General features: G+C 53.5%; 11 protein-coding genes across 11 annotated transcripts; 3 read left to right on the top strand and 8 right to left on the bottom strand.

Annotated features, from left to right (window-relative positions):
* Positions 1-68: 68 nt before the first annotated feature.
* On the bottom strand, positions 69-2135 carry Z517_11595 (uncharacterized protein; the record flags this gene model as incomplete). Its single annotated transcript, XM_013423179.1, has 4 exons — positions 69-982; positions 1072-1602; positions 1665-2024; positions 2087-2135. The coding sequence occupies 4 exons, from the start codon at positions 2133-2135 to the stop codon at positions 69-71; spliced, it is 1854 nt and encodes a 617-aa protein (XP_013278633.1).
* Positions 2136-2756: 621 nt separating this feature from the next.
* On the bottom strand, positions 2757-3542 carry Z517_11596 (uncharacterized protein; the record flags this gene model as incomplete). The annotated part of the gene is made up of 1 exon (XM_013423180.1): positions 2757-3542. One exon carries the CDS (start codon positions 3540-3542, stop codon positions 2757-2759), a length of 786 nt encoding a protein of 261 aa, XP_013278634.1.
* Positions 3543-4036: 494 nt separating this feature from the next.
* On the top strand, positions 4037-6055 carry Z517_11597 (uncharacterized protein; the record flags this gene model as incomplete). The annotated part of the gene is made up of 8 exons (XM_013423181.1): positions 4037-4102; positions 4162-4254; positions 4323-4785; positions 4860-5043; positions 5128-5241; positions 5307-5564; positions 5636-5812; positions 5881-6055. 8 exons carry the CDS (start codon positions 4037-4039, stop codon positions 6053-6055), a joined length of 1530 nt encoding a protein of 509 aa, XP_013278635.1.
* A 738-nt stretch (positions 6056-6793) lies between these two features.
* Positions 6794-8700, bottom strand: Z517_11598 (uncharacterized protein; the record flags this gene model as incomplete). The annotated part of the gene is made up of 4 exons (XM_013423182.1): positions 6794-7083; positions 7131-7263; positions 7327-7742; positions 7812-8700. The coding sequence occupies 4 exons, from the start codon at positions 8698-8700 to the stop codon at positions 6794-6796; spliced, it is 1728 nt and encodes a 575-aa protein (XP_013278636.1).
* A 1158-nt stretch (positions 8701-9858) lies between these two features.
* On the bottom strand, positions 9859-11959 carry Z517_11599 (uncharacterized protein; the record flags this gene model as incomplete). The annotated part of the gene is made up of 4 exons (XM_013423183.1): positions 9859-10648; positions 10709-11041; positions 11096-11213; positions 11341-11959. 4 exons carry the CDS (start codon positions 11957-11959, stop codon positions 9859-9861), a joined length of 1860 nt encoding a protein of 619 aa, XP_013278637.1.
* Positions 11960-13389: 1430 nt separating this feature from the next.
* On the top strand, positions 13390-15466 carry Z517_11600 (uncharacterized protein; the record flags this gene model as incomplete). Its single annotated transcript, XM_013423184.1, has 7 exons — positions 13390-13750; positions 13808-13883; positions 13937-14235; positions 14294-14765; positions 14832-14913; positions 14982-15230; positions 15287-15466. 7 exons carry the CDS (start codon positions 13390-13392, stop codon positions 15464-15466), a joined length of 1719 nt encoding a protein of 572 aa, XP_013278638.1.
* A 329-nt stretch (positions 15467-15795) lies between these two features.
* Z517_11601 (uncharacterized protein) lies at positions 15796-16963 on the bottom strand (the record flags this gene model as incomplete). Its single annotated transcript, XM_013423185.1, has 3 exons — positions 15796-15928; positions 15982-16129; positions 16201-16963. The coding sequence occupies 3 exons, from the start codon at positions 16961-16963 to the stop codon at positions 15796-15798; spliced, it is 1044 nt and encodes a 347-aa protein (XP_013278639.1).
* A 630-nt stretch (positions 16964-17593) lies between these two features.
* Z517_11602 (uncharacterized protein) lies at positions 17594-19488 on the top strand (the record flags this gene model as incomplete). The annotated part of the gene is made up of 4 exons (XM_013423186.1): positions 17594-18180; positions 18270-18993; positions 19052-19155; positions 19233-19488. 4 exons carry the CDS (start codon positions 17594-17596, stop codon positions 19486-19488), a joined length of 1671 nt encoding a protein of 556 aa, XP_013278640.1.
* A 349-nt stretch (positions 19489-19837) lies between these two features.
* Z517_11603 (uncharacterized protein) lies at positions 19838-21199 on the bottom strand (the record flags this gene model as incomplete). Its single annotated transcript, XM_013423187.1, has 4 exons — positions 19838-20419; positions 20490-20675; positions 20736-20863; positions 20923-21199. The coding sequence occupies 4 exons, from the start codon at positions 21197-21199 to the stop codon at positions 19838-19840; spliced, it is 1173 nt and encodes a 390-aa protein (XP_013278641.1).
* Positions 21200-21671: 472 nt separating this feature from the next.
* Positions 21672-22652, bottom strand: Z517_11604 (uncharacterized protein; the record flags this gene model as incomplete). Its single annotated transcript, XM_013423188.1, has 3 exons — positions 21672-22098; positions 22174-22528; positions 22586-22652. 3 exons carry the CDS (start codon positions 22650-22652, stop codon positions 21672-21674), a joined length of 849 nt encoding a protein of 282 aa, XP_013278642.1.
* Positions 22653-23157: 505 nt separating this feature from the next.
* On the bottom strand, positions 23158-24596 carry Z517_11605 (uncharacterized protein; the record flags this gene model as incomplete). The annotated part of the gene is made up of 3 exons (XM_013423189.1): positions 23158-23638; positions 23710-24221; positions 24276-24596. The coding sequence occupies 3 exons, from the start codon at positions 24594-24596 to the stop codon at positions 23158-23160; spliced, it is 1314 nt and encodes a 437-aa protein (XP_013278643.1).
* Between the last annotated feature and the right edge of the window lie 300 nt (positions 24597-24896).

The raw sequence follows: 24896 nt of genomic DNA on the forward strand, positions 1-24896 counted from the left end.
AATCCAAATTGGAAACTCATAGACCGCCATTATTGTACTCCCAACATACTCTCAAGGTTCTGAAAGCATCAAACTCTACCTCGCTCTAAGAATCTGACCGGAATGTCCAGTACCCGGGCCCGAATGTATTCGCAACAGTTCTTCCCCAGGCAGTCGTAACCACTGGTTGCCGTGTAGCCTCGCTCCAGATGGTCCACGAGGTGGAAGTGGACTGCTCGAAGACCGGGCATCTCGCATCGCTCAATCCGACCGCCCTTGTAGTCTTTTGCCAGTAGTTGTTTCATCTTGTCGGTGGACAGAACGGTGCGCAGCCAGTCCCATTCATCTTCGCGCCGAACGAAGATGCCGACATTGCAATTAGAAGACTTGTCACCGGACCGCCCATATGCAATGAATCCCAATGGAGCTGGCTTTGTGGGCCCAAACTGAGCCAGATCGGCAGGATTCTCCGTGTCACTGGACGCTTGTTGACCTGGAGGGTATTCTTTTGTCAACCGCGGCGGCTCAACCCTCAGGGCGTCGCTGTTAGGGAAGTGGGCGATCTCTCTGACAAGGGTTTGACTGAGCAGCGTCGGAAAGTACTCGAAAAATGGTTTGCCAATCGCCTGCCTCATGTCGATGGCCATGGTGGAGCCGGGGTAGCCTTGGAGGAGGTTTTCGATGCAATAACGAGCGAACGACCCGCGGTCTGACTCGACCAGGCCTCCCGCCGAGAGGATTTCTGGCGTCCGCGACTGAGCGAAGATGCGCATGTCGACCGTGGCCTCATCCTGGCTCTGGGGGTTCTCGGCCACCACTCCCGCCATGGTGAAGGTGAGGCACGAAAAGTGCTTGACGTTGTCGCCCATGGTTGCTAGAGTCTGCCTCTTGACCATTTCAAACTTCTCTTGGATGTCAAGTCCCGTCAGATAGAAGTGGAACTCTGCCTGATATCCTCCCTTGGCGGTGATTCCCACCCTGGTCGTGGGCGGTGGGGGAAGACCTGTCGAGGCTGTCAGCTTCGCGCCATTTTCACCATGCATGAGAGCTGTCAAGGCGAGAAGCACGACCAAGGGCGCAACCAAAGCTTACCTTTGACGCCTGAGACCTTGACCTCGTTCTGCCCAATGCTGCTCACCTGCATAGAATGGAGATAGGCCGTAACGTCCGAGTTGTAGTAGTGAAGCCCCTGAATTTCGTACATCAGTTGACTGATGACCGTCTCGGGAGAGACCAGACCATCTCGGCCCTGCTCCATGGTGATGATGGCCTCCCCTCGATGGTCAATGATGGCGATAGGATAGCCCATATCTGTGTCGTGCACTCCGAGTTGCTTGAACCCAGAAAAGTATCCGCCAGTCGCGTACGTGCTGCACTCGATGATGTGCCCAACCATCAGGGCGCCGGCGAGCTCGTCCATGTTGTCTCGGGTCCAGCCATGCCAGTACATTGCGGGCCCGACGCAGACAGAGGCGTCGGCCACTCGTCCGCAGATCACAATGTCGGCTCCAGCCCCAAAGACGGCGGCGATGCCGCTTCCACCCAGGTAGCACTGTGCACATATCGGTTCGAGCCCCCATTCACTCAGGGGTGTGCCGGTGGAGAGGTTCACAAATCTCTCTTCTGCGCGCACGTCAGCGAGCGTGGACTTTCCAGCCTCAAATGAAGCTGGCCTGTCGACGTACTCTTTTTCATCAAATCGAAGACGGTCTCCGTGACATCGTCCCCATCCACATAACCCACCGAGAGATTATGTCCCAGACGCTTGATGAGGGTTCGGACCGCCAGCGCTAATCCCTCGACGTCGCTTCCTCCAGCATTGACACAGAGCTTGATACCTTTCTTTTCCAGATATGGCAATGCTGGCTCGAGCTGTTCGAGAAAGTAGGGTTCGTAGCCTTTTCCCACTAGCGACGCTTCATTCTTTCCATACTTGTCAGCGCCTCGGAGTGTCATGCTCGCCTCGGACATCCAGTCTCCGACAATAAAGTCCAAGTCTTCGTTCTTTGCGAGGTCGTGGATGGCTCGCTTCCTGTCGTACACTCCTATTCACTGCCGTCAACCCATGCCATGAAGCTCGAGAAGCGTCTGCCATAGGACATCTCACCTCCTGAAGCTCCCGCAATCCGCACTGGGCGTCGAGGAGACCCATTCATCGTTGCCGCCATGCTACTACCAGGAGAATGAAATTTTGAACCTTGTGAATACTTTGGAAATGTCCTCGACGCTGAGATGATAAAAGGTTTCTGCGTTACCGGTCAAGGAATCTTTGGGTCCATGGCTTTATGGTCATCTAAGAGAAGTTATAAGCAGGTTTAGGGTTTGTTGCTGGCCGTCCCAGTGCGCATACGTTTAACAACCTGACTCAGTCCGCAACAAAGGACCTTGTTACGCTATGGTCCCACAGGCTGGGCGATTAGCCCTCTTGACTGCGATCTTGCTTGCGATGATCAATTCAGACTACGTTGCTGTTTCTTGCATTCACTGAGAAGGGAACCGATATTCTATGGCATTATCATACGCAATCCGTCAATCAACTTCATGGGTGTTGAAGCTGCTTTGCAAAGATTGTATATCCATGACTCAGATGTTGGTATCGTCTGCGACCGCAAGATGTAGACGGACTGGCTACATACCCAAGGGGCTTGCCTTTCGTAGATTTCCAGATAGCATTACGCTTTGTTACAGGGTTTCGCTATTCGGAGTTGTAGGCAATTCACTTGAAGATCACAATCCCAAGGTGTTGGTGGTCTTCCCGCTCTTCTGGCACCGCCTAGCTAGAACGGCATGTTGGCTTTGCCATAGGATTTCTGAAGCTTGTACAACCCGACCTCGACCTTGCATTTGGCGAGGATTGCCTTTGCTTTGGCAGTGCTCCTGGCGGTATCAAGTTCCTCCTGGATGGGCTTAGTGTCGAATTCATCCAGAGCAAGCCATCGAGGACGATGTGGAGAGGGCTTTCCTAGTCGATCGTCTCTGTTGTGCCTTGCATATACACATTTGTACCGCGTTGTCCGACGGTACCCACTGCATTTGGCCAGCTCCCTCAAATGTTCAGTCTTGTACCAGTTGTCGAACTCTTCGTCTGCTCCCTCGGGTGGGTCAACTGCGTAGACGATAACGAAAGGTGATCGTCCTGGTGCTTTGTGAATACATGACCCGCTGATACCCACAACCAGTTCCCGGGCATTAAACTCACCCTCCTTCGTGTTGAGAGGCTCATGTATCTGCCACCTCGAATAGTACCTCACATCAAAGTCGGCCACGTCGAAAGACGTCTCAGTGGGGAGCATGTCACTGGTGACCCGGATGGATTTGTATTCTTCGCTATTCACAAAGTCAAGTTCGGGACAAGGGTAGAGAGCGAGCCATGGCCTGCCATTGGGAGGACCGAGGCAGTAATATCGGAACCCGGCGGGCATGCCGCTGGTCGAAGTGGCCTCGGGGATGTGCTCTTCTTCATACCATGCGGCAAAGAGACCTTCGCTCACTAAATCAGGTCTGGTAACCTGACAAAACACCAGCATAAGGCCCGGGCCAGACACGTCCAATTTGGATACCATGGCTGTTTCTTTGGTTGAAACGACCCTCCCCCACTTCTGAAAGAAATGCCTCTCATTAAATACTGATGGAAAATGGATCCTTCCCCCACAAAGCTAGTCACTCCAAGATGTCGATGGATCAAACGTTTGTGATCGTCTGTTGCTCGCTAATTTGAAGGGACCTGGACCCTCAGTCAGACAGGTAGGCCCGGCCATTGTCGTCTATAGCATGAGTAATTTACATTCATGTCGATTCTGCAATGACTCAAGTCTCAGCAAGTCGGCGGGGCGTGCGGTGGTCACCTTCTGCCCTGCTGGAAATAACCCCAGCACTGGATCTACACATGAGTCAGTGACAGTCGACAAAACCAGAAGAGACGAAAACAGAATAGAATATGATATACGCTTGATTCTGCGGCAGCCATCAGCTCCCAAGCACTTGATAACAGTTGTTCCTCGTATTCAATCAAGATTTCCTTCTTTGTCTTTGAGCTCACTCGCAGAATCTCCTGACCATGAGTTTAGCCGTCCGAGGAATCCAGGAGAGGGTGTTGGTGGCAGTGGGCCTTCCTGTGATTGCGGTATGAACATATAGCAGCAGCAGAAGATATCCTGGAGAGTCGGACTGACAAAAGAAAAGATATTGACCTATACGATTCTCATTGGGGTATACCGTCTGTACTTCCATCCATTAGCGAAATTCCCCGGACCAAAGATCAATGCAATCTCTCCAGTAAGTCGACGGCTTCATTTGGGGAGAAAGAGGAACAACAAAAGGCATTTTTGCTAAGGGATCCCCAGATTCCGGGCATTCTTGCCCTCCTCCGAGGCCGACTGCCCATGGAAAACAAAAAACTCCACGATATCTACGGCCCCGTGGTGCGAGTCTCACCCAACGAATTGTCATTCAACACATCGGGAGCGTGGAACGACATCTACGGTCACAGACCAGGCCATGCAAACTTTCACAAGAGCTCCATCCACGTGGGCGCCGTTGATCCCCTCCCCAACGCCAGCACGCTGACCATGGCTGACGACGAGACCCATGCCCGGCAAAGACGTGCTTTGTCGCACGCATTCAGCCAACAGGCTCTGATGGAACAGGAGGACATCTTGCTGGTCTACGTCAATCTATTCATCAAGAAGCTCGGCGAGATGTGCGACCGAGGCGAAGCGTTCAATCTCGTCAACTGGTACAACTTCACCACGTTTGACATCATTGGAGACCTGGCCTTTGGGGAATCCTTTGGCTGTCTCGACAAAGGTATGTATGGAAACGCTCCATCTTCTATGCCTCAAAATGCTCGGAAGACGTTGCTGATGTCCCTTCAACCACAGGCCAGTTCCACGAATGGGTGGCTCTCATCTACGAGACTGTCAAGGCCGGGGCAATGGAGCAGGCGACGAGGCGCTTCGCCGAGCCTGGGTCGACAATTCAGAACTTCCTCGTCAATTTCATCCCGAAGGAGAAACGAGCGAGACGTCGCGATCACCTCTTGTGGAGTCAAAACAAAGTCCTAAGGTGGCGTCCAATCCCCCCCAAAAATCGTTATGGCCTGTACTATTACCTGTCATAACCCGCTAACGGTAGCCTCCATGGCCGCAGACGCCTTGAAAACACCAAGCTACAACACAAAGACTTCACGTGGTACATCCTCGATCAGCAGAAGCGAGGGGCGATTTCGCAAAATGAAGTCATTGTCAACGGCGCTTTGTTTATGTAGGTGATCAGCTCCTCAAATCTCCCCCTCCCCCACCTTTGTTCTGGCACTGACGCCAGGAAAGTGTTGCCGGAAGTGAAACCACAGCAAATGAACTATCCGGGTTGACGGCCCGGCTCCTCAAGAGCCCACGGGTATACACCAAACTGGCCAACGAGATCCGGGATGCCTTCAAAACCGAGGACGACATCACCAACGACGAGCTCGCCAAACTGCCTTACCTTGCCGCTTGTCTGTCCGAAGGGCTTCGCATCCATCCACCGCTTCCCACAGCGCTGATGCGCCAAGTTCCCAAGAACGGAGATACCATTGACGGCCACTGGTCAGTGTTCCAGAATGCCTGGCCTTTGTTCTGGCCGACCTTGTGCCCGGCTAACTTTTGATGTGTGATAGGGTCCCGGGCGGCGTGCACGTTGGCGTCGGCGCGTGGGCCGCGACCCATAGTGCCGCCAATTTCAAGAGCCCCGACGAATTCGTCCCCGAACGCTGGATCGACAAAGAGTGGGCCGGAGATGATAAGAAGGCTAGTCAGCCATTTTCCACTGGACCTCGTGGATGCATCGGGAAACAGTAAGGCTCTCGCCCCCGTGACCCCGATCTGGCTCCCCCTGGCTAACCCGAGGGTGGGCTCAATCCAGCCTTTCCTACATGGAGATGCGTCTGATCCTAGGCAGACTCCTCTGGCATTTCGACATTGTGTCCTCCGACGGGGCACCACAGTGGTCACCTGAAGGTGAGATGCAGTACATGAAGGCCTACAACACGTGGGAGAAGCCGGAACTGAACGTCACGTTGAAACGTGTCCAGAGATAAAAAGACTGTGAGGTCGGTGAGCCGAGGTGGTGGAGAGCACTATACACTGAGCTTGAGATCTATAGATGGCCGAAGTGTGTTCAAGGCGCCTTTCTTCTTGCACGTAGCTAGTCCTGGCTATCGTCCCTGCGCAGCCTCAAGCTGGGGGCGTTGCAACTGATCCTCAGAGGCAAGTCCCAAGGGATCCCGGGAGCAGGACGGTTGGGGCCTCTCTCGGTGTAATGAGATCCAAGATACACCTTAGAGGGTCGATTGGGGTCACGGTCGTCAGATTGACGGTTCGCTTACTCGCGACGCCGTGGCGAGAACTCAGCCAGCTCGAAGTCACGGAGAAAATATGAGATTGTCGTCCCAGAAAATGTGACCGACATCATGAAAACAAGCCGGAGCACTAGGCAGCGTACATCCACTTTGGCTTTCCACAGTTTGATGTAGAGCATTCGCAAATGGTCGACTGACGGCCGTCGCACCACTTTTTGTTTAGCATGGCCGTTGCAAAACCGTTCCCGCGGCCTTCTCGCTGGATGGCGAACAGAAACAATCGGGAGCCCACCCATAGATTCTGCAGGGGCACTAATATCTCGCGACTCTTTAGCAATAAGATGCAAGCGTCGAATGCTGTTGTACTTCAACAGCAGAAAGGTGCAGATTCACGTTCACATTTTCTTTCAGATTCATCAGAGCTGGAGATATCGTCTTGCTGAAGGCCCTTCGTTCACGGTCGGTGGCCGGGCACGTTCATTCTTCGATAGAGCCATCGCCGATATCCTGCTCGATTGCAGCAGCGAGCTCGGGGTATTTCTGTGTGAATCGAGAACCTATGGTCCAGTTCCGAAGGTCTCGGATGTGCTCTTCGAAAGCCGGGTTCAGACTCAGCACCGTCTCGTCTTCTTTGGCCGCACTGCCACGCGAAGTGATGAGCACACAATCCGAGGAATAGGGCCAGTTGACGGAGACGGAGGTGGAGTGGAAAGCCCCAAACTCCTCGACGTGATACAGCTCTTGGTCTTTGACCAGGATTTCTCTCACTGACGGCCTGACGCGCGCTGCAAGTTAGATCCGGGCCCGAGTGCACGATTAGGATGAAGGGGGACTTGCCATGGAACTCGGTCCATCCACGCAGGGTGAGCCACTTGCAGTTGGATTGCCCGTGGACGCATCCACAAGGGCATCTTCTCGAATCTCTTCCTTTGAAGACTAAGCCGCCACTTGAACGACGCGCGTTTAGATGGTGGTCTTGTGGAATAATAAAAGGTGTCAGGCAGACCTACCATCACTGATGAATACATGGTGTAGACCGAGGCCACCCTTTCCGGGAGGCGTGAATAGCCGGTGTAGGCTTTGACGATGTCAAAGACGGCTCGACAAATAGGATGGCCACACAGTCTGGACGGCGCGCCGACAAGGACGTCCCAGCAGGGGAGCTCAGGGCCCAGCAGCTCATCCCACGGGATGCCTTCTGCAGCCGCACCTCGCTGAGACGCGATAAGGCCCTGCAGGATGCGATCCGAGGGTATCACTGGCTTGAGATTGTACGGAAGCTGCTCACAGAGGTCGACCTGGTTGCTGGACGTTGGACTCCACCCACCCGGCCAGCGGGAGGATTGCTCGGTTGAAAGAGGCTGGAGCTGCATTTCATCGGGGATAGAAGGGTCCGGCACCTGTACAGGACTGCGAGCCGAAACATCTAGAGCAGCCGTTAGCTTCGTGTTCCGGAAGAGCATTGGATTCGGCACTTGGGTGTGTGTGTGTGTACCTCCTGTTGCCCCGTGGGCCGAGAGATCGATGCTCACTTCATCCGCAGTAACGGGCTCGGATAATTCGTCGTTCAACGGGTCCTGGCTGGTCCGCCGTAAAATATGTGCATCCCCATGTTGGGGAGAGGTGTGGCCCACTGAGACTGGGAAACAAACCGGGTCGAAACCGACGCCTTCCGAAAGAAAATCGGTTCTCACGTCCACGTTTTGCGGATGCGGAAACGACGTCAGACAAGCTGCTCCTGGAGCAAACCTGGTGGCTTCATACGACGCCGATCTCTCCGTTGGTCCTTCGCACGTTGATAGACCACTGGGCTGAGGGAGAGGTGGCGAAGACTGCGTCTCCATTGCAGCACTCGTATTGCTCCTTGCTGGGCTCGGGGCAAGGGCGTAGTCGTTCGCATCTTGGTCCTGATTAGACCTTCTCGGGGTCATGTCACTGTGGATGGTTGGCAGAATGCCTGCGGGCAAGGAGGGTCGTATGGACGATAGTTCGGCGTCTGAAAAGGGCTTTTTGGTTCGTAGTTGGTCGAGTCTCCTGGCCATGGCATGGACCTCAGCCTCTAGCTCGGAGGCCAGGCTAGCCTTCTCTTTCCACTCCAGGCATTCGGTGCTGAGGCTGTTTCGCTGAAGGGTGACTTCGTGCAGCTCCCGGCTCATCTTTTCCGCGTTCTGGGACATTCTGGCAACTTCCTCCTCGAGAGCTGCGATCTTCAGTTTGGTCCTCTCTCGGAACGCCTGTTGAGATCTTCGATCGGTCGCGCGTTTTCTCATCAGTTTCGTCGAGTCCATTGTGGAGGCTTTGCACTTCCTTCGAAGGGACCTGGCTTCTGCTGGCGTCTCTCCCTCGATTGTGTCGCCCGGAACCGGCGTTGCTGGGTCTGTCATGCTTGCTCGGCGGTCGCGTCACTCACACTTCTTCACTCTTTCGAACTCAAGTCGGGGATATTGCTTGCTCGCTGGGGCGCGTGTCGCAGAGACGCTGGGCCATCCAACGAACGTCTGTACATCCGCGGATGGTCGCTGGGAAGGACGCAGCAACGATATGGGCAGCAAGGGACATGGCCGTCGGGGGGAGAAAAGCAAAGCTGGGGAACCTGGGGGCTTCGGTAGTTAGTTGCTTGCTGGACTTGGCCTCCCCCGCTGGAGTCCGGGGTACATGGCCCCCGAGGACGCCAATCAACGACGGCAGAGATTGACTTAGGCGCACCAGCAGATTTAGTAGCTAGTCACGTTGATAGACCAGTCCTAGTCCAGTAAGGTAGCGCCATTACCACTTGGCAGACCAACAGTACCTCTACTGAGCACCAATTGCAGGATTATTAGCGTAGACTATTAGATACATTTCCTGAGTATGATTGAGGTCCTACAGTTTTTTGTCGTCTATACGTAGGTTCTCTGATAGTAATTCTACGTCACTTAGTAAACGACCGGTCAAATCTAAGTAAGTAAAGTAAATTACTTGAAAATGAAGGTCATCTGGACTCCGCACCCGGAGAAACATTGTTACTCTGGGTGTCTGGCTAAGAGGTGGCGGCACTACCGTACTAAATTAGAGACTAGTCTACTAGCGTGACTAGTAACACCTTGCAATGTGCGCTCCTGCGCCATTAGCGCCGTGGCACATACTACACACATGGTTGATAGATAAGCTGTCGGACACTCTCCCAGCCTCCTTCCTAGTTACAAAATACCATACCGCCCCGTTACATCTATTTTGCCCCTGTTCTGTCCCACAGCGCCTATGTAGTCGATCTCGCATTACTCCCAGCTCTCTCATTTCCACCCAAAAATCTGTGTGGGTGAACGGCGCATAAACATTGTGCACCACAACTGCCAACCGTTTCCCGCGAACTAGCACTTTCGAAAGCTTGTCCATGATCCACCGAGTTCGGCACCACACCCGAAAGAACTGACTCAGTCGACCGTGGAAATGTGGAAATGACTCATTGCATGGCACCCAGATCAGAGGTCTACCTCGGATGGTCTGCCGTTCCCCATCCTTCATGGTCAGGAACTTTGCGGTCCATTGGAGACGGACGCTTTTCAGAAAAAGTCTTCGGTCGCGGTTTCGAACACGGTCGTATCGAGCGCCATGCTGTCAGTCATCATCCAAGCATTCAAGCTTGGACTGAGATCGTGGAGAATCGACTGACCCTTGCCATCAGTGGAGCTCCTTTGGTCGACGGCAAACCCATTGCTGCCCGAGGATCGCTGGTCCTGCGAGCTGTGCCCGATTCCTGGAGTGTTCTCCTCCGTCATGCCGTCGAAGATGGAGGAACTATTGCTGGCATTGATGAGCTTCTGGGTCTGCGGTGGTGCCATCTGAGGTGGTTGGCCCATTTCGAGAGGAGACATCAGCATGGGCCCTAGGGTCAGAGAATTCGTGCCTGAGAGATTCGTGACGCCGCTGAAATTCCAACCGCGATCTATCAGCACATTTCCCAAGGACTTCGCAATTTGGTTTGCCCGTCGGTATTTGTGACCCATCGAACCTAGCACACTCATCAGAACTTGCACCTGTCGGAGCGCTCTAGGACTTTCATATTTGTTCTGTTGAGTGCTGGTGAGATCGTTGACCAATGCAATCCCGGCAGTAGAGGCGGTCAGGAGCGCCGTGCCGCACGGATACATTCTGCCAGGAGTGTGGTAGTACTTCTCGAGGATGTTGGCGATGCAAGAGGCGTGCTTCTGACAGAGTCTAGCAGACAACTGGGGAAAGACATCGTCGACCAAGGCCGGATCCACGCCGGGCTCCGCCTGCCGCTGGCGCCGCGAGCTGTCGCTGTGGGCGAGAGGCTGATGTAACAAGATCACAGCCATATGGTATTGCTGACTATTGAACGGCGATCGTTAGGCCGGCGCTGCAAAGGACAGGAGACACAAATCTACTTACTGGAGAAGAAAGAAGCCCGGGGTGGCCAGTTGGCAATTCTCTGGCGTCCAGTTCAAGCTCGGGGGTAAGTTTTCACGCCACATCCGGAGGCTTTTGGCAAGGTCCGCCATTTTCAGCATGTCAGGCTCAGAAGAAGATCGATTGGAACGGAGGAGGGTTGAGATTTCTCCATAGACGGTCACCAGTTGGACCAAGCTCTCATAGATTTGCACCTCCTGGGCCGACGTCTGACTGTTGGAACCGCTGCCGGGAGCTGATATTGGGGTCAATTCAGTGTATCCAATGTCGGATGGCTTGATTGATGGTGACCGTCCAAGATACACGGCCCAAAATCTGGTGTCCGTAGCGTCATCAAGAGTGAACCTCGTGCGAGAAAGGTTTGCTTACCTATCAAAAAGAAAGCACGCACAAAACACCATGCGTCTCTCAAAGCGGTGCTGTTCAGACATTGCCTCGGAGCTCTCTTCGTTCAAGCCCAGCTCAAAGGCGGATCTAATTGCGATCCCTGCACGCGTTGTCGACGCAGATTCAGCCAACGGTCGACCCAGTGCCGGACAACAAAGGTGCATTGAGGGCCAGGGTCTGGGTATGAGGACAACAACCCGGGAACTGGATCTGCTCCCTCCACTCACCTACATACATCCAGCCTGTAACGTCCCTGCCAACGCCGCTTTCCAGATCCGCCAGAATCAGCAGAGCTTGAATGCTGGACAGGCCGCCGGGGATATCCATCTCATATTTGGCTAGCCTTCGGGCTTCCGTGTGGAGTGTGCTTTCACCCTCACGCGTCGATGCCAGAAACCTCTGCATATCGGGCCTAGACTTGTCGGCAAAGGTAAAACCCATGGCCAGCAGGCAGACATGCAAGAAGCCACTGTAGGATGGCGACCCGGGATTGCTCGCGCCCTGATAGAAGGATTCTTTGTGGACAATGCGAAAAATACGGTTGTAATGTTCCCAGTACAGGTCCATCAAGTAGGTCTGACTCGCCGGAGGTATTCTCTGGAGGAGCAGCTCGGCTCGAGTTCGGATTTCCCACACAACATCATCGAACCTGGGGAAATCCTGATCGGAAAGTACTTGCAAGGGCGAAGCCTGCCCGAGATTGCGCATGGCATGGCCAGATGCTTGACGACGAGCGCCGCCGGACCCTGGGGGCATGGGCAATGCGTTTCTCTGAGGACTCAGGGGATCGTTGTCAGGTGGGTACTGTTCGACCGGCATGTACTCGGTGTTTGCAAAGGCGGCCATTTTATCGTTGGAAGAGTCCGGGAGGCTCTTCGCGGCGCTGCCATCTTGAGGGTCAACGTGGTGAGCGACTGCCGAGGGGAGAGCGGATGTCTTGGAGAGTGCGCACTCCAAGACTTGAATACGTCGTTGCAAAGACTCGATGCAAGTCCTGGACAGTTGCCTGGGGGGCCTGTCAGTCATGCAACCAGCTTCTGTGACGGGGGGAACTATGCGTTGCCCGCTTGTACTTTTTTCTTCGGTCGTCCGTACTGACGAGGCAGGGGAATTCGTTCTCCCTGCAATAAGTACAATCGCTCTCGCCTGGTTCAAAGACACACTAAGGGAAACAAAAACCACTTAGTAGCGAGCTCGAGAGATGTCCAAATGGTCCTACCTTGGTCCGTCGTGCTCTGCAGCTGTTGCAAGCCACAGTGGCCCGGTGTCGTGGCCGCGATCTCTGTGATAACTCCTTGTGAGTATTCATCCTCTGCAGTGTAGCTTTTGATAAGAAAAGAGCAATGGAGAAAATGCGAATTTACCAGGCGGATTCTGCACCTAGTATAGGGCATGAGGCAGCGGATGCCCCAGATGACCGAGCTATGTAAACCTCGAGGGGATCAAAAGACAGGAGCGAGTGGGCCACAGCATCCTCACTGAATCATTCGCGATATACTATAACAAACAGTCTAACCTCTTTTCGCAGATTCTACGCTAGCCAGGAGAAGGTAGGTTCAAACGGGAGAGTTTCAGGGCAGCAAAGCTCCGAAACGTCGAGGGTCCATGTCCGAACACGTCCAGTGGACGAGGTGGCACGTCCCTGTTTGGCCATGGTAAAGTGCTCATCAGTATCTCAAAACTCTTTCTTCTTGCATTGTCCTCCTTCGTGGGGTATCAGAGGGGTTGAAGTACAACCGTGGAAAACCCTGGCACAGTGGGATGATGTCTGCGAAGAGCATCCTTTCGCGTGCACGCAATCTGCTGGGCCAGGACAAGGGCTGTGGCTAGGAAGTGTCTCAACGAATATATGTTATAGAAGCCTGCGTGTTCGGTGTTGTGGTGATGATCGCGGAGCTACTCGCTGAATGATCCGTCCAATACCTAGTTAGGCAGATTGGAGTCCATCCCCTGATTTCACTAGGCGCCGCTGGTCCTGCAGGCATTGCCGGACATGGACGAGGTAGCTGTTCCTGTCTGGCATGCCTTAGGAGCCGTGTTGCCGCATCGGCTAAGTTTAGGCAAAGCAAAATTACATGGTGTCGCCGCTGCTTAGATTTCCACCAAGTGACTTCCTGTCAGGATTTCGACTCTTTAAACATGTGTCGACGACTTGAAGAGGCAGAGAGAGCAGGTTTCTGCCAGAAGCTCCGACAGCAACTGTGCAGAGTCAAAGTGGTGGGAAGACGAGGATCAAACCTGAGGGTAACTATAAAGGTCGCACCAAACTTTCCACAATGGCGAATGGCACGGGTCATGCAAATCTCGACTCTCCCATCATGCCGTACGCAGTCCTGGATCAATACCATTCTCAGCCAAGCAAGATAAGAGTGGCATGTGCCGGAGCCGGGGCCACAGGCTTGTGCTGTGCGTACAAGATGGAGCGGATGTTGGAGCCCAATTCATGGGAATTGACTCTGTTCGAAAAGAATGAACAGTTTGGGGGGACATGGTGGGAAAACACCTACCCGGGCGTGGCCTGCGATATCCCATCCCATCTTTACACATTCACCTGGGATCCCAACCCGGAATGGTCGCACTATTTTGCGTACGGCAATGAGATTCAGCGATATTTCGAGGGATTCGCCAAACGCTACGGTGACTGATGCTGAGGATATCGTCGTTGAAACTGGGACTGACACTACTACATTTCAGATCTACACAAGTACATGAAATTGAGGACGAAAGTGGTGGAGATTAATTGGGACCAAAGTCAAGGTATCTGGAACATGTGAGCCATGTTGGCCAGCGATCCACGAAGATGGTACTAAAGCGTTGCGACAGCACCCTCCAAGATATAACTACGAACGAAATATGGTACGATTGGGCACATGTCTTTATCAATGGAACTGGAATCCTGAATACGTGGAAATGGCCCGATATCCAAGGGCTTCATGACTTCAAAGGTCCCATGATGCATTCGGCAAAGTGGAATCACGAGGTCGACTTCAAAGGCAAGAAAGTCGGTGTTATCGGCACTGGGAGTACATCCGTACAAATCATTCCAGAGCTTCAAAAGGTTGCGGGACACGTGGATGTCTTTATGAGAAGCCCAACTTGGATCAGCCCGCCGTTCGGAGCTTGTGAGTATACTTGTTGTACTGGGAGAGCTTCTCATGCTAACATCGCTCCTCCACAAAGCCGCCCTGTCAGCCCTGAGAGGAGGGGATGCTCCGGATCCTGGTAAGCGCCAATATACATTCACCGAAGAGGACAAAAAGCGGTTCCGAGAAGACCCCCAATACTATCTCCGATTCCGCAAGGAGATCGAAGCTGAGATCAACGTCCTGTTCGGCATGTATATCCAGGGGTCGGACTTGCAGAAACAGTTTCGAGACGTCATCACCAAGGAAATGATTCGGCGGCTGGGACCAGGCAACGAGAAGCTCAAGGAGTTCATCATCCCGAAATGGTCCGTTGGATGCAGACGGGTATCGCCTGCTGATGGGTACCTGGAAGCATTGGTGTCGGAAAATGTCACTCCGGTCTTTGGGGAAGTCGACCGGGTCACCGCCGAAGGAGTGGTCGTTGATGGGTGCGAACATAGACTGGACATTCTTGTTTGTGCGACAGGTTTCCAGCCGGCGTTCAAGCCGGCGTTCAAGGCAAGTCAGTCTCACCAGCCCCCATATTCTCGAAGCTAACGAGTGGACTACTAGGTCTTCAATGGGACTAAAAGTATTGACGAAGACTGGGGTTCTGGCTGCAATATGTATCTTGGAGTCTCTGCACCAAGGTTTCCCAATTACTTTACGATCGTGGTAGGTCTCATTGGCCCACGCTTCATCTGGTTCTCGGTGATGATGATGATCTGACATATTATCTCCAGGGACCTGGCGCCACATGGAGCAATGGCACTCTCCTCCCAGGGATCGAGACCACAGTGGAGTACTCGATCAAGATGATCAAGAAAATCCAGACGGAGGGTATCCTGTCGGCGACCGTGAAACAGCAAGCTCTCGACGATATCTATCAGCATTTTGACGAGTTTCATAAAGGCACAGTCTGGCACGAGGACTGCCGAAGTTGGTTCAAGGACGGCAAGATCAAGAACAGAATCTATCTATGGCCAGGGCCCGTGAGTTTGTCTCTTGATATCCAGGAAGATCCCGAGCTGATTGACGTCTTTGACAGACGATTCATTTCCTCAAGACAATCAAGGAACCACGCATGGAAGACTACGACTTTGAATACAAATCCGGCAATCGATTTGCATTCTTGGGCAATGGGAACGTCAAAGCAATGCTGACTGGTGATATCGACGGGTTGAGCCCTTATATCAGAGATGTCGATTGTCCATGGACTATAGATTAATCGGCTTTTTGACCCTCTGAGGAGCATTTGCTTCTCAAGTCACTTTCACTGCCGCATAGACATTCTTAGGGACTGTTAACTCACTGGCACTTCATTGCCGTGTGACAATCATTTTATACATAAAACCACTGGAGGAACAAGTTCCGGGGAATCAAACAATCGATTCTGCAAGCTTTGAAATCCAGCTCTTTGATTCCAATCGTGGTCCGCACAGTGTCGCGAGGAGCCTTGCCCTTAAGATGGCCAATGTCCTGCCAAAAGTACACAATACAATTCGGCCTAAATTTCTCAATGAAGCTATCGGGATATATCTTTTCGTGGACCTATACTTATCCGTTGACAAATTCCAGCCCTTTCAACAGATTCTCCTGGAATTCCCGTGCTTTGTTCGCCAAAGAGGGCCCGGGGAAAGACCAGAAGTAGTGAGGCAGTCCTCCGTAGCTGTCGCACTTGACCGGCACGCTGCCACACAGTTAGATCTTCTCGAGTGCTCTGAATATGCCACTCTCTCTTACCCGTATTCTTCCAGAACGTGTTTCAGGAGTAACCCATCGTCACGAAGGACATCCTTTTCCGCCACGGCAATGTATGTTGGGGGCATTTCGTGCAGCCTGGGATGCAACAAGACCGACGTGTAACTGGAAATTTCGTTCGTGTAAGCGTCTGCACACACGGGATGGTTAGCTACAAAGTCCCCCATGGCAACTTGTGAAGTCACCGGGGGGATAACATACCCCAAAAGCCACCTCGGTCACGCATAGCATCCGCTGTGTCGATCGGACAGTCAGCTTCTTCGTCATAGGATCGGTACCGATTCCGGAATTTCAATGGTACGGCGTCAGGATGGACCGTCACAGGCACCAGCGCCGCAACACCCTTCAGAATCGATTTCTGACCTTGATCGATGATCTTCAAGGCCGAGGCGATGACGAGATTGGCGCCTGCAGAGCCCCCTATCACGATGACTTCTTGCGTCGTCGCTCCCAGCTTCGTAGAATTCGAGCTTGTCCACGAAATTCCCCGTACACAATCGTTCAATCCGTCGGGGAAGGGATGACCTGGAGCGAGACGATAATCGACAGAGACAACAACCATTCTAGCTTCTTTGGCTATTGTCCGAGGTTGAAAGTCCTCAGTGTCAAGGTCGCCCATGGCCCAGCCCCCTCCATGGACATAGACCGCCAGGGGAACGTTGCGTTGGACATGTGTGTCTTCTGGGAAGTAGATACGGATCGGGATCTTTTCTGGAGCGATCTCCATATCCACGGACCTGATGGACGTGGTTTCTGCCTGGGGCAAGGAAAACCGAGCCGATATATCGTTCAAAAGCGATCCCCATTCCTCCAGCGTGCGCGACAATGGACTGTGAAGCTGCGGGCGATATCCTAACTGGGCCTCGAACTGCTGGCCGTGAGCTATTATCCAATGCTTCTGGCTAGAGGGGAGAGGGGGAGGGCAAACCTCAAGCCACTCTGGTGCATATTCTCTCTCGCTCATCGTGCACCTAGCTTGGATCGTTGGGACGTGAATTTCGAGGACTCTGCTAGCAGCCACTTGATACCTCTGCTTTCTTTGGGGGGCTGGGAGGCCATTGTGCCTAAGTCTTGCTGGGTACCTCCCATGGCCGTCCGCGGGGATGGGTCATGTCTGTCCCTCCCCGCTTGGTCTGACATACACGGCACCATCGGAACATGGGTTTCCATTTAATGAGCTTGAGGTGCCTAAGAGGCACATACAAAGCTACGAGGCTTGGATATTTCATAACCGAGAACCCCTTAGGGCATGCCACCTCCACCCATCCATTAGCCGGGCGCAAGGCTATTCTTCCGCGTAGGTCACCAACAACCGGCACTCTAAACCCGGGGGGAGGGGGGTTGGGTGACTTCTGTTAAGCAGGCGTACTTCCGTGGCGTTGAAAGAATCACTTGAGAGCTTCGAAGGGGAGTTTGAAAATAAGACCACCACCTCGGCGTAACCGCATCTCCAAGGTGTTTTCCAGCTGTCCGATGTTCTTTGGCTGACTTCTCACTCGCAACTTGTCGCTGTATAATCCATGTGGGCTCTTCGTATGTGAAAATTTCACGCTCGCTGTGGACTGGTTTGGGAGCCTCACTCGACCGCTCCGACATGCCTCGGGAATCCCCTTTTCCAGCTCTGGATATTCCCAAAACCAACATCCTATCCTACCTGTTTCCCACAGGGACGAATGACGATACCGTCCCCTTGTGGATCTCTTCCGACAATGAGGCACCTACTCTCTCGACGAGCCAGCTACTGTCGTTGGTCAAGAGGGTGGCCGCAGGATTTTCAGCCCTGGGGATCAAGCCCGGCGACGTCGTGTCGGTCTTCACTCCCAACCACATCTACGTCCCGGTGATTTACCTGGCCACCGTTGGCTTCGGGGCCATCTTCACCGGATTCAATCCCGCATACACGGTGGGAGAACTGGTCCATCTGCTCCGGGACTCGGAGGCCAAGGTGATATTTGTTCACCCTCGACTTTTGAGCACCGCCCGAGAGGCGGCGAGTCAGACCGGACGTTTGGAACCGAGACTCGTCTTGTTCCCGGATGGCCCAGTCGAGGCGCGGACACAAGGCTACCGGGACTGGTGGAGTTATCTGGAGAGCCCTGCCAAAGCCAGTTCGTGGTCATGGGACAACTACGGTCCGAATGAAGCAGAAAGTCGAGTTGCCACGATCAACTATTCATCCGGGTAAGTCAAAATACGTCTTCTAGGTCCCTTGTTGTTTCATGATCGCGTGCATACGATTTATGTCCACCAGACTCACGGATATATGACAGAACAACCGGGCTCCCCAAGGGAGTCATGGTAACGCACGCCAACATCATCGCCAACATCCGGCAGACGATCTTTATTCGCTATCACCTGACGCCCACGAAAAGAGCCACGGAGCGCTGGCTGGGATTTCTGCCCCTGTACCACGCCTACGGACAGCTCTACACCATTCTCATGGCTTGCAAATTACGCATCCCCGTCTACGTCATGGAGAGCTTCGAACTGAAAAGGTTCCTGGGCGCGATTCAGCGGTTCAAAATCTCGAATCTCCAGATTGCCCCGCCGATCTTGGTGATGTTGGACAAGAGACCAGAGGTGCGAGAATATGACTTGAGCAGTGTGCGAGAAGTGGTCTGCGGGGCGGCCCCGATCCCCCTCGAGCTCCAGACACGAATCTCTCAACGGTTCGGATTCAAATTTACCATTGGCTGGGGAATGACGGAGCTGACGTGCACGGGGACATCGATCCCCGGGGGCATGGTCGAAAACACGGGAAGCGTGGGGTTTTTGCTCCCAGGCATGGAAGCGAAATTGGTCGATGAGGCTGGGTACGAGGTCGCGACGGGAGAACGTGGCGAGATCCTGATCAAAGGACCCAATGTTTGCCTGGGATACTGGAGAAATCCCGGGGCGACCAAAGACTTGTTCGACGACCAAGGCTGGCTGAAGACGGGCGACGTTGCCGTCACGAACTGCGAGGGGCTCTTTTGGATCGTGGACAGAAAGAAGGTAAAGGGCGTTACACCTGGGTTTCGGCTTCCAGTCGCGTCGACTAACTTTGTTGCAGGAGTTGATCAAGGTGAATGGGCTCCAGGTTGCCCCCGCCGAGCTCGAGGCGAAGCTGCTGGAAAATGAACACGTGGCCGACGTCGGGGTTGTGGGCATCAATCTGTACGAGATCTTCATTCGGGGGCAATGTGTGTGTGAGAGACAGAGAGAGAGCATCCAACTAACCCGTTCTTCATTAGGGATGACAATGAGTGGCCGATGGCGTATGTTGTTCTCAAGGACAAGAGCAAGCAGAAGACGACTCCTCCATCCGAGATCGCCAGCTGGCTTGCGACTCGGGTCGCGAAACACAAACATCTCAGAGGTGGGGTGTCGTTTGTCGATCAGATTCCCAAGCTTGCAAGTGGAAAGATCCAGAGAAAAGTGCTCCGGGAATGGGCTCGTCGAGAGGCTCAGCAGCGTCAAACGAGCCAGCGAATGCTCGCCAAAATCTGAAATTGTCACTCGAGCCTAAGGAGCTTCCGTACTCGGTACTTGTGGCGAGGTGTTGAATAGCCTGAAGTTAGGCTGTTGCCGGTCCATCCTCTCTACTACTGGCTCGTTGCTAAACCTCCGGGAGTTCCAGGTCCCGGACGCAAAAGAGACGCCCAAAGACGGAGCTTATTGGAAGAACATGGTCTGGGATGGATTGATTGGTTGAATTTTCCAGCACCTGTCTACATACGGAATGCTCTCCACTAGCAAACCGGGAGGACAAGAACTCGTAGATGCTAGCTCAAATGGTAGAGGTTCATCGCGCCAACCTTTTCTCGTCAGTTATTCCAAACCGTGTCCCCCAGCTGACTCATGGAATCGCTTTGGCCTCCCGAAACCTCTCAAATGCCGTCCACCAAGCTCTTTTCGAGTCCGAAACCTCTTGGAAGCCCGCCTGCCTCATTCTCCCGAGATCTAAAGATCGGTCGAAGCAGAGCTCGGACATAATATGCTTTTGATAGCCGGCCTTGCCTTCGGCCAATTCGTCCCTGATCAAATTCGTCTCGAGTCCGTGTGTCTGCACCAGCTCCGACCACGTGGCGAGGTGTGATCTCATGTAATCGGCAGGAGCCAGGCTTGACTCGACCGGCTCGGTCCCCTCGAGCCCGAAGAATTGGCAGATGATGGGCCAGCGTTCAGACCATGACACAGCCTGGTCGCTCCCCGCGACGTTGAAGGACTGCCCGGCCGTCTTATCCGGGTTCAGAGAAGCGAAAATACTAAATTGCGCAACCGCGTCCTGGGGACTGTCGTTGGATAGAGTGTTCCACGCTTCGGTCGAGCCGGGGAACGGACAGGTCGTGCCCTTCCCTTCAACCGTAGCAAAGAGACTCAGGTATACGGCCAACGTCTGAGCCAAACAGTAGGTATTGCTGTTTGGCACAAAGCCTGGCTGGTCCTCATTAGCTGTGGATTTTTCATTGCGATTGATATGAATCAGGCGACGAATGCCTGTAACTCACAATCACATCCGGCCGCAGATCGACCCATTGCCAGGAGCGGCCCCGAGAGAGTCTTCGAAGGGAATCGATTTGTTGATAATAAAACATCCTGGAGGCGTGAGGCTCGGGGATTCGGGGCAGGCTTTCTGTCAAAGGTAATTGATTTTGGAACGGAAAGAGATCTTTTCCTAGATGAACCCCGTACGCCTAGATCCGTGGTGAGGACCGTGTGTTGAATCGATGTGAGAAGGCACGGCGTCGACTCACTTTCGTCCCACTGGGTAAGACCACGAAGGATAGGTTGCTGGAGAGCCGGTCGACGGCGCGGATGGTTCGCTCCAGCATCTGCGTGTTCACCGAGCTCTCTTCCTCTGGAATGCTGGAGTGCTTGTATGCTTTACCGCCATCCTGTTCAGTGTGTATCCCCGAGGCGGAGCGCGACCACGGCTCTTACCGTAGAAATACAGGTCGGTGACATTGTTGATGTCACGCACCTTTTGTCTCATCTTGGCCTCCAAGTCTCCTTGAGTTCCCTCGAGGAGATCCAGCCCGCTACACACTTGCAGGGCGTCAGATTTCGGCCACAGGGTATGCTCCTGGGCGAGCGGTCTGTTGGTCACGGCGGTAACCTTGGAGAAGATTCCTTTCTGGGGGTAGCCACGCAGAATCTGGTTCACAATCGCCCAGCCAGTGATGCCTGATGCGCCCATGACAAGAGCGTGACGCCCCATGCTGGAAAAACGCAGGGACGACTGTTGCTGCCTTGGGTTCAGAGATTCTTTGTCAGACCCTACTCCAGCTCCAGATGTTCTGTGGTTGACTAGATGAACCCTCTAATTTCATCAATTCATTCCATGTTCCATAGAGACGTCGAAAAGGAAGCGTAGCCATATGCGAAGCTAGGGAATTTCGGCTATCGATAGCCTACGGGCTGAGATGCATGCCTACACATTGCGGCAATAGGCTCCCAGAAGAAGTAATTAATCTCCTGTTTGGCCTTTTTTTTTACCATCATGTTCATCGCCGTCTTTGCAGACATGCTGGTGAGAGTCATGCCTACCGAACTCCGCGTTCAGTAAGAAGCCTTTGCATCACCCATCACCATAAGGCTCGATTCGATTTGCAGATAAGTGGGAAGATTTGAGCTACATTTCAACTCTCCCAGGGGGCAAGGCTCGTTTTGTCAGATAGCCAAACATGACTTTATAGTTTCGTAAACAACCCGGTTTGTAGAAAGTTGCCTCCGTCCAGGGGGAGAACGACCCCATTGACGAAAGAGCCGGCTTGACTGCAGAGAAAAACCATGGTTCCCGCGATATCTTCTGGCCTGCCAATCCTCTTCAGGGGATTGGAGGCGGCCATTGCGTCCACGCCCCCGACTATGTCGATAAGCCCATTTGACAGCTTCGTGGGGAAAAAGCCGGGCGCCACGCAATTGCAAGCGACGTTTCGCGGGCCGTACTCCATGGCCAAATTCCGCGCAAGGTGATGGGCTGCCGCTTTGGATACCGAGTACACAAGGGTACTGTTCTCGCCGGTAAAAGGGACGGTGAAGCCTGCTATTGCACCGACGATGATGATCCGCGCAGGGTCCTCGGGGCATCCCCCTTTGATGAGAAGAGGAGACAATCTGCAAATCACCCGTCAGTCCACCACGATGAACCAAGCGTGGGGCCAACAGGCGGCCCGCATCTGCAACACTCACAGACGTGCTAGATTAATGATGCTTCGGACGTTGAGGTCTAGCACCTTGGTGATGGATGCGTCCGGGGTGGTGTCGAGAGGTCCGCCCCAGGTCGCGCCGGCATTGGCCACCAGAATGTGAATCTTGGGCACGATTGCACCGATCTCCTTCGCGAGTCGCTGTACCTCGGAGAATTGGGACAGATCGCAAGGGATGGCAACAACGCGGCCTCGGGAGTCTGGGATGGTGGCATGGAGCGCTTCCAGTGCCGACGACAGGCCTTGCGGACCCTCCATCTTCCTCGCAACAAGAATCACCCGTGCTGCGCCGGCTTGCAGAAAGGCCGTAGCGGTATGGAGGCCGATCCCTCTCGAACCTGGGAAAGGCTCTTTAGTTCTCTTTCCCCTGTTGTGTGATCAAAGACATTGTTTACCTCCGGTAATGACGGCCACTTTCCCGTCGAGGCGAAAAAGCCCTCCGAAATTCTTCAATTGCGACATTCTCGACTGCAAAAACAGAAGAAGAAAAAAAGGGACTTGAGAAGATTGAGAAACCAATTTGGGAGGTGCCAGTCCTCACAACCATGGATATATATAGGAGAACTGAGTCGTCTGTCTCCATAGGCATTCAAATAGGCAAGGGGGCACCCAGGGGGGTTTTGGTCCTATCAGATCTGACCCCCGCCGGGCTGGGTTGGAAGCTAGAACAGACATGGCAAAGTGGCGGCCATCGGCAATCCGAGGCTCAGATATGCTTGTGAAGACCTTCCTCCGGAATCCTTACTAGGTATATACTATGTAGCCGTCGGGTGAATCACCTCCCAAAGGCTACTTCTAAACAGGTTACATGACCATCCCATCCAGAGTTGCCATATAACGGCGTGCGGCAATGCAGCAACTCCACCTATAATGAGCGGACAGGAACCCCTACTGACATCTCTGCGCTGCCCAGTCGAAAATGTTGCTATAGCAGCAGCTTGCCCAAACTGGTCAGCGTTCAGGGAGATCATAATTTAGCAGCCAGCTCCCCCGCCCTCAACTGGTATTTGCGGTGCCGGGCCTGCAATTCGGCGGCTCGTTTCAGCTCATCTCGTCCGACCTGATGCCTATGTGCGGCGTCTGGTCCATCTGCGAGCCGGACATAGCGTGCATAGGTCCAAGCATGCGGCATGAAGCTTTCCTGGGTGAGCCCCAGTCCGCCATGCATCTGCATCGCTTCGTCAATAACTCTAGCAGCCATGGATGGAATGGCAATCTTGGAATGTGCAATGGCCTGACGTCCGGCTTTGTTGCCCAGGATATCCATGGTCTCGGCGGCATTGAGCACGATGAGCCGCATGGTATCAATGTCCAGCCGCATCTGTGCAAGCCGTTCGATGTTACTGTCGAACTCCCCAATGAGTTTCCCGCGGGGTTTCTTCCGTGGGTCGATGGCTCGGATCAGCGCCATTTCATAAGCACGCTCGCTTTGCCCAATCAAGCGCATGCTATTGAATCCGTTCTCGTCAGTACAAAAAGCGCTCCTGAGATGGAGTGACGCAAAAGTGGTCATACGCACCAATGATGGATTCTCCCGGGGCCTAGACGACCTTGAGCAATCTCGAATGCCCGACTTTCTCCCAGGATCAGGTTCTCCACGGGGACTCGAACGTTTGTATAGAGATACTCTGCGTGTCCTTGAGGGGCGTCATCATATCCCATGATTGTCAGGTTTTTGACAAGCTTGATTCCCGGGGTGTTGGTCGGAACAATCAACATGGAATGTCGTTTCCAGGCGTTGCGATTTGACGGATCCGAGCAGACCATCAGAATGAAGAAGGTGAGATCTCGATTCATCGTGGAGCCTCCAAAGACCTTCCGCCCGTTGATGACATATTCATCACCTTCTCTGTGCATCCTGCAGCTAATGTTCGTGGCGTCGGACGAAGCAACCTCGGGTTCTGTCATGCTGTAGGCAGACATGGCAGTTCCCTCCAGGAGCGGCTTCAGCCACTTCTCTTTCTGTTGGGTGTTGCAGTATTTGGCGAGCAGTTCGATATTTCCGGTCTCGGGGGCGTGGCAGTTCATCGTCTGCCTTTCGAGTTAGGCTCTGCGCGGAAATGAAGGCATGTAGGGTCATGTTACCTCTGCCGCCCAGAAGCATCGTCCCATGATCTCGGCGCAACAGGCATATTCCAAGTTGGTCAACCCGGGGCTTTCTTGGAATGTCTTGGGGAGAAACAGGTTGAAGAGATTTGCTTCGCGCGCCCGCCCCCTCAACTCTCTCATCTTGGGCTGTACGACCCAACGGTTGCCTTCGAGCTGGTTTTCCATGACGGATTCTGCTGGAATACATTCCGACTCTACCCAGTCGTATACCTTGATGATCGTTTCCACTGCTTTGGGCGACAGCTTTGGTTTGACACTCGCGGGGATGCGAGAAAATGCTGGATGTTGAAGCGCCATGGTCCGCATCGCCTAGGCCAGGTTTGTTGTCCAGTGACTTAAGATGTCTGTCTAGAGAAATACTCGTTGATGTGAGGAAACGAGGCTTGGATTAGGTAGAGCCTGGTCCCTGGTGATGATCCCCCCACCCACCATTGACATCGGAATGGGGACTGAGAACTTTGAAGACCTTGGGATAGGCTGCCTTAGGCTAAGCAGTCGGCTATCCGGTTTCCAGCTGCCGGAATGGTAACCAACACCGCCTGAGTCAAAGATTGCTATCCCATCCGATGTCCACACTTGTCCTGACAAAACTTAGTT

Source organism: Fonsecaea pedrosoi (genome assembly GCF_000835455.1).
Source record: "Fonsecaea pedrosoi CBS 271.37 unplaced genomic scaffold supercont1.8, whole genome shotgun sequence".
Classification (NCBI taxonomy): Eukaryota; Fungi; Ascomycota; class Eurotiomycetes; order Chaetothyriales; family Herpotrichiellaceae; genus Fonsecaea; species Fonsecaea pedrosoi.